General features: G+C 41.3%; 1 protein-coding gene across 13 annotated transcripts in view; it reads left to right on the top strand.

Annotated features, from left to right (window-relative positions):
* The window catches only part of NRXN1 (neurexin 1), a 1,062,013-nt gene that overhangs the window by 537,113 nt on the left and 509,162 nt on the right, over positions 1–15,738 (top strand). For all 13 annotated transcript variants that reach the window (XM_072140344.1, XM_072140342.1, XM_072140343.1 and 10 more), the window contains one exon: positions 3,223–3,345. In XM_072140344.1, the coding sequence (XP_071996445.1) occupies positions 3,223–3,345 (123 nt within the window). The remainder of the gene's footprint in view (positions 1–3,222; positions 3,346–15,738) is intronic.

Below are 15,738 nucleotides of genomic sequence, written 5' to 3'. Positions count from 1 at the left end.
CAGTGTAGTGGCCAAGCTGAGTCACTGCAGCTTAGCTCCTGTTCAAGTAAAAGGCGCTGTAACCTGTTCTGACCACTACATTGAGAATGGAGCTGTCTGCTTTGTATTCTAGTCTATTTTTATCAGCTGTCGAGAAAAGATGGTCCATGGGGGTAGCTCGGTGGATTTTTAAGAAAAGGCCATCAACATTTTTAGCCTGGAAAATCCCTTTAAATGACAATATTTTTTATATGTTTAACTCTTAATATTTGATGACATATTTTCCAGTCATTCCCTAAATAAAATGTCTTATATCTGGTATATAACCTTGTGTAAGTCACTGGACCGGCTTGTGGAATAACTGTAGTAAATGTCAAGGCCGGCTGCACAGGAACTATTGGAGGCCATCAAAAATATTCCCTTTTCATGTTAACAACTTAGAACAAAACTAGCTTTCTTTATAGAAAATAATTAAAACCCATTTTTGAATTAACACTCGCAACGTTTATTATATGGAACACGATTAGCAACGGGAAATCTTGCTTCTCCTTCCAGCTGTTGCAATGCACTCGAAAGGACCAGAAGTATCATAAAAACAATCATAAATTCTTCTGTTCATGCAGATACTAAAATATACTTTATTCCCATAAGATATAAAGACATATGTATACAGGAAGATTAGCATAATAACTGACTTACATTTATAGCTACTATCGTTATATATAGTTATAATAGTTACCATTATAGCAAAGTTTTATTTGAGGCTTCAAAAGAATCTAGCAGCAGTTTTCCACATACAAAGCTATAGAAATAGTTAGGGATAAGCCCTGGAAATATGTGTAACCATACATTTGTGTGTGTTGTAAGTAGTAACAGAACTGTACAAAAATAGATTATTATTACAGTATTGTAGCTGGACTTGGGGCACTGGGGAAGTCTCCTCAGACTGATGCTTTCTTTGATCTCTGTATTCAACCTGCTTCCCTGTCCCAACCTTTTCTGTGATATATAATACAAAGGCTGCTACAGCAGAGGGGAGAAACTATGTTGTGTTTAGTGAAGAAATCTTACACATCAGTGCACCACAGTGCTCCAAGTCCAGGTACAATCTTACAACTAGATGCATCTTTCACAGTGCGGCTGCTACTAACAGACACACAAAGTTTACACTGATCTCCAGGGCCAATAGCTTTCTATGGTCAGGAACTGGGCACTATACAGTACTACTACTCATATCCTGTTTATATGGACACCGCACACTACTACTACTACTCCTGTCCTGTATATATGTGGACGCTGCACAGTGCTACTCCTCTTACCCTGTTTATAAGGGTACAGCACAGTACTACTACTCCTATCCTGTATATATGGACACAGCACAGTGCTACTACTCTTATCCTGTTTATAAGGGCACAGCACAGTACTACTACTCCTATCCTCTATATATGGACACAGCACAGTACTACTACTCCTATCCTGTATATATGTGGACGCTGCACAGTGCTACTACTCCTATCCTGTTTATAAGGGCACAGCACAGTATTAATACTCCTATCCTGTATATATGAGCACTGCACAGTACTACTACTCCTATCCTGTATATATGGGCACAGCACAGTACTACTACTCCTATCCTGTATATATAGGCACAGCACAGTATTACTACTCCTATCCTGTATACATGAGCACTGCACAGTACTACTACTCCTATCCTGTATATATGGGCACAGCACAGTACTACTACTCCTATCCTGTATATATAGGCACAGCACAGTATTACTACTCCTATCCTGTATATATGGGCACAGCACAGTACTACTACTCCTATCCTGTATATATGGGCACAGCACAGTACTACTACTCATATCCTGTATATATGGACACAGCACAGTACTGCTACTCCTATCCTGTATATATGGGCACAGCACATTACTTCTACTCATATCCTGTATATATGGACACAGCACACAACTACTACTACTCCTGTCCTGTATATATGTGGACGCTGCACAGTGCTACTACTCCTATCCTGTATATATGAGCACAGCACAATACTACTACTCCTATCCTGTATATATGGACACAGCACAGTACTACTACTCCTATCCTGTATATATGAGCACAGCACAATACTACTACTCATATCCTGTATATATGGGCACAGCACAGTACTACTACTCCTATCCTGTATATATAGGCACAGCACAGTACTACTACTCCTATCCTGTATATATAGGCACAGCACAGTACTACTACTCCTATCCTGTATATATATGGGCACAGCACAGTAATACTACTCCTATCCTGTATATATAGGCACAGCACAGTACTACTACTCCTATCCTGTATATATAGGCACAGCACAGTATTACTACTCCTATCCTGTATATATAGGCACAGCACAGTATTGCTACTCCTATCCTGTATATATGAGCACTGCACAGTACTAGTACTCCTATCCTGTATATGTGGACACTGCACAGCACTATTACTCTTATCATGTTTATAAGGGCACAACACACTACTACTACTCCTATTTTGTATATATGGGCACAGCACCATATTACTACTGTTAACCTATGTATATGAACACTGCACAGTACTACCGTAGTACTCCTATCCTGTATATATGAACTCTTTACAGTACTACTACTCCTATCCTGCATATATGGGCACAGCACAGTATGACTACTCTTATCCTGTGTATATGGACACTACACAGTACTTGTACTGTTAGGGTATAGTACCGTTACCCCTATCCTATAGTCAGTACCAGTACTCTTGCCATAGCATAGTACTACTACTACTGTTCCCCCATGTATATACATATATATACAGAGATTGTTCTAGAGTCAAGAGCAATATCATTGTTGGTAGGTCGGACACTTGAGTAAAGTCGGGGCAAAATTTGCAAAACCCACTATATTACAGTAATTACATTCATATTAATGAAAGTATAAAGCAGGGATTTGATATGTAATCTCTAGGCTTAACCATTGGCTCCAATTAAAATCAGCTAAGAGCCACAATGTAATAGAGCAGCGGCTCATCTGCATCATCTTTTAGGGGTTTCTTCTATATCCGGGAGGTTTATCTGCCTGTTTATGTCAAACAAACTTTATACATGAATATACAGTAATTATAATTTTTTATTGTCTGTTATGGACTCTGCTTTTCTTTGAAAGGTTTCACTTATTTCCTTGTTGTTGTGATTGTTTAATGATGATTTGACATATTCTGCAGGCAAAGGCCCAGAGACTCTTTATGCTGGTTATAACCTCAATGATAATGAGTGGCACACGGTTCGTGTGATACGGAGGGGAAAGAGTTTAAAGTTAATAGTGGACGATCAACAAGACATGACAGGTAGGTGCATTCATTTATTCTGTCCTGCAGCAGTGTCTGTAATAGATGTACCTGGACAATGCCTTCTCAATATGTATAACCAGCTAAAAATAACAAGGAAAAGACCTGATCCACAGAACATGGATAAATTCCCAGAGTGCCTTGAGGAGATAAAGTATACAGCTACTGCTTTATATTCAGGTAGGACAGAAGGATGGTTACTGCTGACCTATAAATGAAGCAGAACACTATGTCCTGTGGTACATTGATGCCGGTGATCTCCAGGCTAAAGCTTAGCACTTCCTTACGGAGAAAACCGGGTGGAGAGTGCACACTTGGAACACAAAAAAATACTGGGCCAAAAATATTAATGATCTATCCTGAGGATCATATTGTTAGGGATCCAACATCATTTAGCATCGCAGCATCTCCACAGATCAGCTAATTTACAACAGCTGGTCCACAGCTCCACTTCTGGTGTTGTTGCTGAATGTAGCATCCATTTAAATGAAGGTAAGGTAATCTGCAATATTATGATCTGGCCACTATACAGAGAGTGGAGCTGTCTGCTTTCTTATCTACTTCAGAACCTTTAATCTGTGGGGTTGCTGGGTATCGAACTGCCACCAATCTGATATTTAGGACCAATTGTATTAATATGTTCTTGATATTTTTTTGTAACTTTCTTTTTATTGGATTTTTTAATAATAAAATAACATGAAACCAATATAACAGTACATGTATTATAGTATTTACATATGTTTTGATAAAAGATATGCTATTTTCCATTATTTGGATGTAAAATGTTATTAATATGTTAAGCCTAAAGACCCCCTTTAAGTCGATAGCAGCAAACGTTAAACAAAGACTAACATTCCAACAAACTTTGCAAAACTCTGAAATCTCTGCTGAATCCATCTTGCTCTCCCAAGACAGACTGTGTGCTCACTGAACTATCACACGAAAGTTAGAAAGGGGGTATAAAGTAAGAAGATCTGAGTGATAGAGAAGTGGAGACACAAAGACAGACTTCTGCAGTCAATACTCTTCTGTACTGGTCTATAATGTCCTGTATGGTGCTGCTTTTGAGGGATTGATTGAGTTATAGAGCGACTATGGATGCGGTCACAAATAACACTTTGATTCAATTTACAAACAGTACAAAGTACACTGGAGACATGATAGCAGCTATTCTCCACATATATAATCAGGAAAAACAGAGTAATAGAGCTGGAGGACTAAATGTTTTTTTGTAATGTGTGTGTAGCTGTATGAAAAGTATAGCCCCAACAAGTCTGGAATCACTTCCTTTATATGGTACTAGAATCAGCTTCTTGGAGAATGGAGGATTCTCCCCTTCTGCCTGCTTTGAATCTACAGTTTCAGGACCTTTGGAGGACCTTTAAAGGTCCTGAAATGGCTCTAGTGTACATGTGTATTGAGAGTAGAAACAGATGTTTGAGGATTTCATGTAGGAAATACAAAATTTGGTGGGTGGTTTAGGTGGTCATGAACCCCCTAGAAGGCTTTGGTCCCGAGCTACCGCCCAAACTGCCTGTATTATAATCCACTACTGCCCTTAACAGAAAAAAACCAAAGGGAAGGTTTGGGATTGTTAATAGAATGGTAATAAATAAGTCATGTGACTGAGAAGTTCCATTACTTTTTATTTATCTTTAATAATTTTGACTTCTACATTTTGGAAGCTTTTCCAGCAGCTATGTGACACCCAAATGTCCTTACATCCTCCTCGAGGGTACATATTTATATCTATCTAGTTTAGATTCACTCTTTTGGGAGTACAGGGATGAGAACATGATGTACGGTCTTCATCCAGATCTCATATTCTCTGTTTCATTATGATACAATTGCAGAACATTTCCCTCCAGCCCAGATTTTAACATAGGGTCATGCTCATTACTTACTAGAGAAACTGGCATTGCTGGAAGATGCATAGAGTCCATGTTTAATTGTTCACATAAAGCGGAGGGTAAAAAATGGACTTTACAAAAAACGAAAATCCCATCAAGCATGTAACACATGTTACGCTAATTAGATAATGTGGCAAACGTTCTGGATCATTAGGCACATTTTTTCACAAAATGCAATAGTAAGATACTGGCCCACATTTATGTCCGCCTTCCCCCCCTCAAATATGTGTCGCATGGAAGCCAGCACCAAAAGACGGATCGCGTGCGCCAAAATCCCAGCGCAGACACGTGTTAAATACCTGTCCAAGCCGCGTAATCCCCCAAAAAGGCGCACAGTCCGACAAAAGTGAGCAGCGCAATCCTTAGTAAATGAGCCCCATTCTGTCGGACTGTATGATAAATGTGCACTGTATGTGCACTGAACGCCCCCTTCAGTGCAGAAATTTGTGGCACGGGCACTTCTTATATACATGTGCAGGCAGTTTGCACATAAAAGAATGATCATATTGGTAGGGATCCAACATCATCATAGCATACTGCGCCTCCTAGGCCACTCCCCCTTACCAAACCCCCTCCACACCCACTTGGCAAAACTCCTGTAATTGCGATTGCAACTGGCAAACAAGTCCTGATAAATCTCTCCCAAAGTTTTGAAAAAAAAAAACGTAATCTTTTTTTTTCAAGAGAGAAAGGATGACACCAAAAGTTTCTGGCATTGACACATTTGAAAACACATGCTCGCCACAAAAGCTTGTCAATGGGGATGTCAGAACAACTATGCAAACATGTAACCAACCAAACAATATAGACAGTAAGAAAAGCATTGCATAGTTTCTTGGGTTTCAATGTGTCCCCCATCAGCCCCCAATGCCATAAAAGAAAAATTATATACAGTACAGACCAAAAGTTTGGACACGCCTTCTCATTCAAAGAGTTTTCTGTATTTTCATGACTATAAAAAATTGTAGATTCACACTGAAGGCATCAAAACTATTAACACATGTGAATTAACACATGTGGAATTATATACTTAGCAAAAACGTTTGAAACAACTGAAAATATGTCTTATATTCTAGGTTCTTCTAAGTAGTCGCCTTTTGCTTTGATTACTGCTTTGCACACTCTTGGCATTCTCTTGATGAGCTTCAAGAGGTAGTCACCTGAAATGGTCTTCCAACAGTCTTGAACGAGTTCCCTAGCACTTGTTGCCCTTTTGCCTTACTCTGCGGTTTAGCTCACCCCAAACCATCTCGATTGGTTTCGGGTCTAGTGACTGTGGAGGCCTCACACCCCATCACCCTCCTTCTTGGTCAAATAGCCCTTACAGAGCCTGAAGGTGTGTTTTGGGTCATTGTCCTGTTGAAAAATAAATGATGGTCCAACTAAATACAAACCGAATGGAATAGCAGCCGCTACAAGATGCTGGTTCAGTATACCTTCAATTATGAATAAATCCCCAACCGTGTCATCAGAAAAACCCCTTACACCATCACACCTCCTCCTCCATTCATTATGGTGGGAACCAGGCATGTAGAGTCCATTTGTTCACCTTTTCTGCGTTGCACAAAGACATGGTTGTTGGAACCAAACATCTCCAATTTGTACTCAACAGACCAAAGCACAGATTTCCACTGGTCTAATGTCCATTCCTTGTTTTCTTTAGCCGAAACGAGTCTCTTCTGCTTGTTGCCTGTCCTTAGCAGTGGTTTCCTAGCAGCTATTTTACCATGAAGGCTGCTGCACACAGTCTCCTCTTACAAGTTGTTGTAGAGTTGTCTGCTGCTAGACCTCTGTGCGGCAGTGACCTGGTCTCTAATCTGAGCTGCTGTTACCCTGCGATTTCTGAGGCTGGTGACTCGGATGAACTTATCCTCCGCAGCAGAGGTGACTCTTGGTCTTCCTTCCTGGGGCGGTCCTCATGTCAGCCATTTTCATTGTAGCACTTGATGGTTTTTGCAACTGCACTTGGGGAGACTTTCAAAGTTTTCCCAAATTTTCAGACTGAGTGACCTTCATTTCTTAAAGTAATGATGGCCACTCATTTTTCTTTACTTAGCTGCTTTTTTTCCAAGCCATAATACAAATTCTAAGTCTATTCAGTATGACTATCAGCTGTGTAGCCACCTGATTTCTGAACAACAAAACTGATGTTCACAACCCCATTTGTAAGGCAAGAAATCTCACTTTTTAAACCTGACAGGGCACCTGTAATGTGAAAACCTTTTCTAGTGACTACCTCTTGAAGCCCATCAAGAGAATAGCAAGAGTGTGCAAAGCAGTAAGCAAAACAAAAAAGTGGGAAACAACTGAAAATATGTCTTATATTCTAGGTTCCTTTTGCTAAGTATATAATTCCACATGTGGCTATATATAGTTTTGATGCCTTCGTTGTGAATCTACAATTTTTATAGTCATGAAAATACAGAAAAGTCTTTGAATGAGAAGGTGTGTCCAAACTTTTGGTCTGTACAGTATAAACCAAGACCAAATATATTAATTGAAAATAACCCCCATATTGTTACTGCCTCTAAAATCTATTTTGTTGTCCCTTCACATTTACACATGGATACCAATACAATTTCGCCATAGATACTATGTTCTCGGTCTTGTTGACTGGACTGATGAAGGCACAAAAAAGCAATACAAGATAAATGCCCCCAAAAATATCAACATTTTTGAAAATAATTCACTATCTGACATCTACATTGAATACTCGACTCTATTAGATCTTCTTTGTGAGAAATATATTTTTAGTCTCTACTCCACTCGGCTTCTTAGATATCTCAGCGGATATTTTTAACCAAAGAAAACCTTCAGCTCTGCCGGAACACGTAGTCGTCTGTGGGGTCGCTCAGAGCCTTGTAGTAGTCTGGGGAATATAGTTTTGGGCTTTCATCATCAGAGAGGAGCGGAATCGGGAACCTTGATGATCGAGAGTTTTTTTTTGTCATGAGAAGAGGTTTGTGGGTTGTAGCCACATGAAACAATGCAGGGTTATTTTTAGTGTTTTATTCTAGGGGACTCGTTCTTTCATCCTGTGGATTTCACTGAATATATCTATGTGTGGCCTTGTAAAGCAACATCTAGTGTTTGGTCTCTAGTGTGGATGTTGGGAATGGATCTTATATCCGTAGCTACAGAACTGAGAGACAGGATATAAATATTACTATTCACACTTATGTAGAGAAATAAAAAGAATCATTGATTTTACATGTACAAAAAAAAAATGATTTATCTATAATCTATCGATCTTTGCCCCTAAAAGAGGTTGTCCTGTTTCCACAAATAAATGTTATTGTTTGTGTAATGAAAAGTTACACAATTTTCCAATATCATTGATCCCTGTTTGCTGCCATGCAACAGGAAGCTTAGTTTATTACTTCCTGTGGATAAAAGCCAGCCTGTGGTCATGTGATGTCACCCAGGTGCACAACTTGATCTATCCCAGGTCATGTGATGTCACACATGTGCACGACTCGTTATATTTGTGGTCATGTGATTTCATACAGGTGCACAGCTCATTATAGCACACAGTTCTGGTTAATCTCTGTGATATAACAAGCCGTACACCTGTTTGACATCACATGAACAGGGATATAACGAGCCCTGCACCTGTGTGACATCACATGACCAGGGATATCATGAGCTGTGCACCTGTGTGAAATCAGATGACCATGACATCACACAACCCTTTAATTTTCCATAGCAAGTATGAAGCTTCCTATTGAGAGATAGAAAGCAGAGATCTACAAAACCATGAGAAATAGATATAGAAACGGGGTCGGTGCCAGCACTGGGCATACTTTTGCATATGCTAGGGTCAGAGCTGCTGGGGGGCCCACATGAGGCTGTACATAAGGAATCCATGGGGCTGAGGGAGGGTTGTATACTGTTAACAATACCAGAAAAGAAATAAAATATCTATATAGTGGCTGAATACCTCCATACTTATACCAAATAAACACTCATGTAGAAAGATTTATAAAACCACCTTACAGTGGCCATACTGGGGTTAACAATAGTTATGCACAGAGGCTGAAATTAAATTCATTGACATCGCTGGAGTTGACATCGCTGGATGTTTTCTCATCGCTCGGACCACCATGACAGCTTCTTCCATCCACAAATCATATCCGAAAAGGTTATAAATCAGACCTCATTTCAAATATCTTCCCTACTTTTCCCTAAAAACTTTCCATCATGGCCCTACCCAACAATGTCACCTGCTTAAGTTCTAGTGCCCCTACATAAGGTCCTGTTACAGTATACTCTATGTCCCTGCTGCCCATCCTCATAAGGTCAGTGCCCCTTTTTCTTGATCTCATGCCAATTTATGATAATTAGTGCCCCCCCCTCAAGATCAAAGTAAGCCCATAGTCTACATAATACAGCATATTCTTCTGATTCACAAAAGCACCCTACAAAACATGTAAGTAATTTGGAGTGAGAAATCCAGGGGACAACTTGAGCAGTTTGGGTATTTTATGGTTTAACTGGGTAGAAACCTCGATAAAACGGAATTTTGGACATTTGCTTCACTAAGACCCATAAAACAAAAAATATTCTGGTTTGTGCAGAAGTCTAGACATAGTTCAGTGTGACAATGTGTGAGCTACGCTGCCATCACCATGATTGATTCTGCCATGATTAATACCCAAGGCCAATTAATGTCAAGCTGGCGCTATACTGATGGCGCCCGTAGCTGATTTATGGTGTTTTTAGAACAAAAAACCTATAAAGCCTCCAGATGTAGCAAACCACAGATTGCCGTCCCCTGCTCACTCTCTGTATATTATACATAACAATTACTCTTATTTCGTATTCACATGGAAAAAGCGGGTCAGGCGGTATATCAGCGACTGTCACTGAGCGGTTCTGCTAGGGCGATGATGTCTACAAAATCATGGTTTCTCTTCTAGATTCAGTAACAGGCGTAATAAAGCTTAACTTGAAACCAAACTGGTCAAATATTAAACAACAAAAATCAATAAACAGGTCAATATAATAGGGGCTTATTTACTAAGGGTCCGTGGATGCACTTTTGTCGGATTTTCCGACGTTTTCATGTTTTGCGCCGCTGTGACAGGTATTTAACTGGGGATTGTGTCGTACGAGATTGGCTTTGGGTGCAACGGCGCTGGCTTTCATACGACAGAAATCAGGGGGTGGGTCGCCGGACGATCCGACTGATTCGGACTGAGCGCGGGATTTCACTTTCAAATGGTGTCGCAAGATCAATCACTTACATGCACCGGGAAGAAGAAGGTCAACTCCGGCGAACCTGAGCGGGGAAGCGACACATGCAGGATATTGGGCGCACGATCTTAGTGAACCGCGGCACAATGCACTTTCGGGAACGGGACGGGTAAGTAAATGTGCCCTAATGTGTATTTAACTATTTAAATAACCTGCTTAGGGCTGGTTTTGGGTAAAAATTAAGTATACTTAACTCACTCCAACTCACAGTTTCCGGTCTGAAATTTACGTATTCTGTAGTCTGTGCCTGTAAAGGGTTTCTTGGGGTCACTGGACTTTTTTCAGGCAGCTAGAGGCCAGTAGTAAATTATAAAACAGGCGGTTTGGTTAGTCGCCCGGGGCTACATCTGTTCCTTCTCTCAATACACATGAAGGTCCTCCAAGGTACTAAAACCACAGATTGAAAGCAGGCAGAAGGGACGCATCCTCCATTCCCCAAGAAGATGATTCTAGTACCAGATGTAGGAAGTGATTCCAGACTTGTAGGGACAATAATATTCATACAGCCCTGAGCCCATGGTGGTCTTAACCCACCCTGCTTGTAGCCTAATCCTACCAGGAAACAAGAAAGGGAGAGTTAACTGTATTGTGTTTTTTATGAGACCACTCTGGCTGGGCAGACGCCTAAATACTGGAAGTATCGTAGTGCTGTGGGAATCACTCCGATGTTTTCAGATTCCTGGAATAACCCTGTAAGTGTCAAGTTAAAACTTGGATGCATTTGTAAGAAACCAAGCTTGTAGAGGAAATAGAGGCCTGGGACATAGGACTGGGAGGGTTTGGTGTATTAGACCCGCAAAGTTCGTCTCAACTCCCACCCCCTTCCCTCCGACGTTAATGCCTGCCATCAGCGCTGGTACCAATCAAAATCGTAACTGTTTAAATGGCGCTGGCAAAGTGGCATGTAGAGATGAGCGAGCATACTCGTCCGAGCTTGATGCTCATTCGAGTATAAGCGTACACGAAACGGCTCGGATGAGTATTTCGCCTGCTCGATAACGAGCTTTCACTTATGGAAACAAAGTGAAGAACAGTGAAGGACACAGTGAATGGGAACATCTGCAATGTGTTCTTCACACATATTGTTCTTCACATACTATTATGAAGAACACCGTTCGGCACTAATGTCTTCTGATAAGTTAGCAGATGTACGGAAACATCTGCAATGTGTTCTTCATTGTGTTCACTGTGTTCATCACTGTGTTCTTCACTTAAATGATCCTTAATGATTCATTAAGGATTATTTAAGTGAAGAACACAGTGAACACAGTGAAGAACACATTGCATATGTTTCCGTACATCTGCTAACTTATCAGAAGACATTAGTGCAGAACTGTGTTATTCACAATAGTATGTGAAGAACAATATGTGTGAAGAACACATTGCAGATGTTTAACACGGGTCATTCTCCTTTTTAAAGATCCACGAATATTTCATTGAATAAAAAAAACGAAGAAACAGGACTGACTTCCTTATTTCTCAATAAAATGACACATTTTATTGCAGAGCCTTGGTCCCCTTGAAAAATGCTCGAGTCTCCCATTGACTTCAATGGGGTTCGTTATTCGAAACGAGAAAAGTTCGGCCCGAGTAACGAGCACTCAAGCATTTTAGTGCTCGCTCATCTCTAGTGGCATGAAAATCGTGCTGGCGCTGCCATTTTGGGGAGTATCGTCTCTCCCCATAAGGAGTGACAACCATCCCTGTATTGCCAGCGTCCACAGTAGTTTAAATGCCACTGGTGACTTTAAACATTTAACACCCGTTTTGCAGCAATTGCGGGTATTACTGATTGGGTTCTGGGTTTGGAACTAGTCACTAGTTGGGGCAGCACAGTGGCTCACGGGTTAGCACAACAGCCTTGCAGTGCTGGTGTCCTTCTGGTTCAAATCCAATCCAGGTCAAAATCTGCAAAGAGTTTGTATGTTCTCTACGCGTTTGCGTGGGTTTCCTCCGGGTCCTCCAGTTTCCTCCCATACTTCAAAAACATACTGGTAGGTTGATTAGATTGTGAGCCCTATGGTGGACAGGGGCTGATTTAGCAAGCTATTTGTGTACTATATAAATAAAGGAATTATTATTACCATATTTTTCGGACTATAAGACACTTCTTACTATAGGACACACCCCAGATGTAGGCTTCCAAAAAAGGAAAAATATATATTACACCAAGTAAAATATCCCTTTTGGTCGCACTAAAGCACAGTACACACAGCTCAGCTACATCCATACATTTACACACACAGCTCTGCTTCATCCATACATTGACACGCACACAACTCTGCTTCATCCATACAGTCACACACAGCGCTCTACTATACACATGAAGACACACACAGCTCTACTATACACACACAGAACCCCTTCCCCTCTTCTTCTTACCATGTCCCAGCGCAACATGTCCCCATTCTCGGCAGCATGTGGTGATGTAAGAAACATGTGATCAGTCACATGATTCTGACATCACCGCAGGTCCTGTACCTGTAGGCAGTGGGAGAGAGCAGTGCGGATGCAGTTCTATATCAGGGCATCATCCGATTTCCATTACAGCGGTCAGGAGGGTCTGGCAGTGCTGGATCCTCCTGACCTTCAGTCTATAAGACGCTAAAAAATAAATAGTCCAAAAAATATGGTAGTTAACTCCAGGTGGAAACAATGTAGCAAAATTTAGAAGTTTTCCTGCACCACAAAGTTAAAATCTTTGGGGTGCGGTCACACAGGATTTTTATACTGAGTTTAGAAATGCAATGCAAATACCCAGGGGTGGGGCTTGGCCCAATTGCATATGTGTTTCCATTGAAAGGGATGTGATCGCCAAATGTAAATAATGCAACACACCAGGTGCTTCTTAGCAGTTGCGTTTCAATGGATTCGGGCTGAGCCCCCGGGCACTTCTGACTGCACCCTCAAAGCTTTATTCAGTTAATCTATAGAAACATGACAGACAGGGGAAACTACCTGAAGCATTTTGGACATGTCCGTGTCTATAGTCACAGCAGAATTTGACCCCAAATTTTGCTACTTTGATGCATTTGTATTTTGATTCCATACAACTTTTGCACAACATTTGAGATTAGAATTACCATAATTTTAATAAAGGTTTAATGTGGATAAATGTAAGGTTATGCACCTGGGGGCCAATAATCCAAAGGCAAAATATGTCCTTGGGGGAGTAAATCTGGGAGAGTCCCTTGTTGAGAAGGACCTGGGGGTACTAGTAGATCATTAATTGAATAACAGCATGCAATGTCAATCAGCTGCCTCTAAAGCTAGTAGGATCTTGTCGTGTATCAAAAGTGGTATGGACTCTCGTGATAGGGATGTAATATTACCCCTATACAAGGCACTGGTTCGGCCTCACCTGGAATATGCTGTCCAGTTCTGGGCACCGGTCCATAAAAAGGATGCCCTGGAGCTGGAGAGGGTTCAACGTAGAGCCACAAAAATGATAAGGGGTATGGAGGGTCTTAGTTATGAGGAAAGATTAAAACAACTAGATTTATTTAGTCTGGAAAAGAGACGACTACGAGGGGACATGATTAATTTATTTAAATATATGAATGGTCCATACAAAAAATATGGTGGTAAGTTGTTTCAGATTAGATCAATTCAAAAGACGAGGGGGCACTGTCTCCGTCTGGAGAAAACAAGGTTTAATCACCGGAGGCGACAGGGCTTTTTTACTATGAGAACTGTCACTCTGTGGAATAGCCTGCCTCAGGCGCTGGTCACAGCAGGGACAGCAGAGAGCTTTAAGAAGGGTCTAGATGCCTTTTTACACCTAAATAACATTGCTGGTTATGTTATATAGAATTGTTTCCCCTAAATCCCTTCCTCATCCAATCCCTTCCCTTCCTTGGTTGAACTTGATGGACAAGTGTCTTTTTTCAACCGTATAAACTATGAATAAACTATGACTATGACTATCGTATTCGTAAGTGTAACCGCGCGGGTATTGGTAGAGTCCTTGTAACTTTCAGATACATTAGCATCACATTCGTTGTATTAGGACTGTGATTCACTAGTTTTTGGATTGTCTTCTCCTGGACCCCTTAGGGCCATTATTGGGTTTGAGCCTAAGCCCACCCAAGGATCCTCTGGTGCTCTTTATATGAAGCATCTAATAAGACGTGTATCAAACTCACCGTCTGTTTCAGCAGAACAAGGAAATTGCCGCCAATGTCCAGAGTAATTGTCCGTTTAGGAGAAGTAGAAGTCATTCGGAACAATTTTTCTCTGTTGGCAAATGATCGTCTCTCCGATGTGCTAGCACAGTCATCTAAACCTTATAGAGCAGAAGGGGCTGAGCAGATTGTTTCCTATCTGCAGGTAGTATGTTATAGAGCATGCTGAGTAGAACCTCTCACCAACCTCCTCAGCACACACAGAGGAGATATTTCAACTAATGAACGACAAGGTATAGCAGAACTTTTATAACAAAATGATATCTTCTAAAACTATATTTTTCTAGCTCCTTCTGCTCTATAATATACTCCTTGCAGATTGGGCACTATGCACTATTTGCTCAGCACCTCCTGCTCTATAACATACTCTTTGCAGATTGGGAACTACGTACAATCTGCTCAGCTCCTTCTACTGTATAACCTGCTCCCTGCATATAATACACTATGTACAATCTGCTCAGCTCCTTTTGCTCTATAACATGCTGCCTGCAGATAGGACATTGTACAATCTGCTCTGCTCCTCCTGCTCTATAGCATATTGCCTGCAGATAGGACACTATGTACAATCTGCTCAGCTCCTCCTGCTCTATAACATGCTGTCTGCAGAGAAGACACTGGGGGTCATTTACTAAGGGCCCGATTCGCGTTTTCCCGACGTGTTACCCGAATATTTCCGTTTTGCGCCGATTGTACCTGAATTGCCCCGGGTTTTTGGCGCACGCGATCGGAATTTGGCGCATCGGCGCCGGCATGCGCGCGACGGAAATCGGGGGGCGTGGCCGAACGAAAACCCGACGTATTCGGAAAAACCGCCGCATTTAAAAAAAAAATTGTGTCGCGAAAATTTCACTCACCTTCATCCTGGGTAGGCCGGTGTATTTCGAGGCATTCCAGCGGACTTCAGCGCAGCAGCGCCACCTGGTGGACGGCGGAGGAACTGCATTGATGAATCCCGGCCGGACCCGAATCCAGCGCAGAGAACGCGCCGCTGGATCGCAAACGGACCAGGTAAGTAAATGTGCCCCACTATGTACAATCTGCTC

Source organism: Engystomops pustulosus, chromosome 3, assembly GCF_040894005.1.
Source record: "Engystomops pustulosus chromosome 3, aEngPut4.maternal, whole genome shotgun sequence".
Classification (NCBI taxonomy): Eukaryota; Metazoa; Chordata; class Amphibia; order Anura; family Leptodactylidae; genus Engystomops; species Engystomops pustulosus.
Note: the sequence above shows the minus strand (reverse complement) of the source record. Positions and strands in the feature narration are given on the sequence as shown.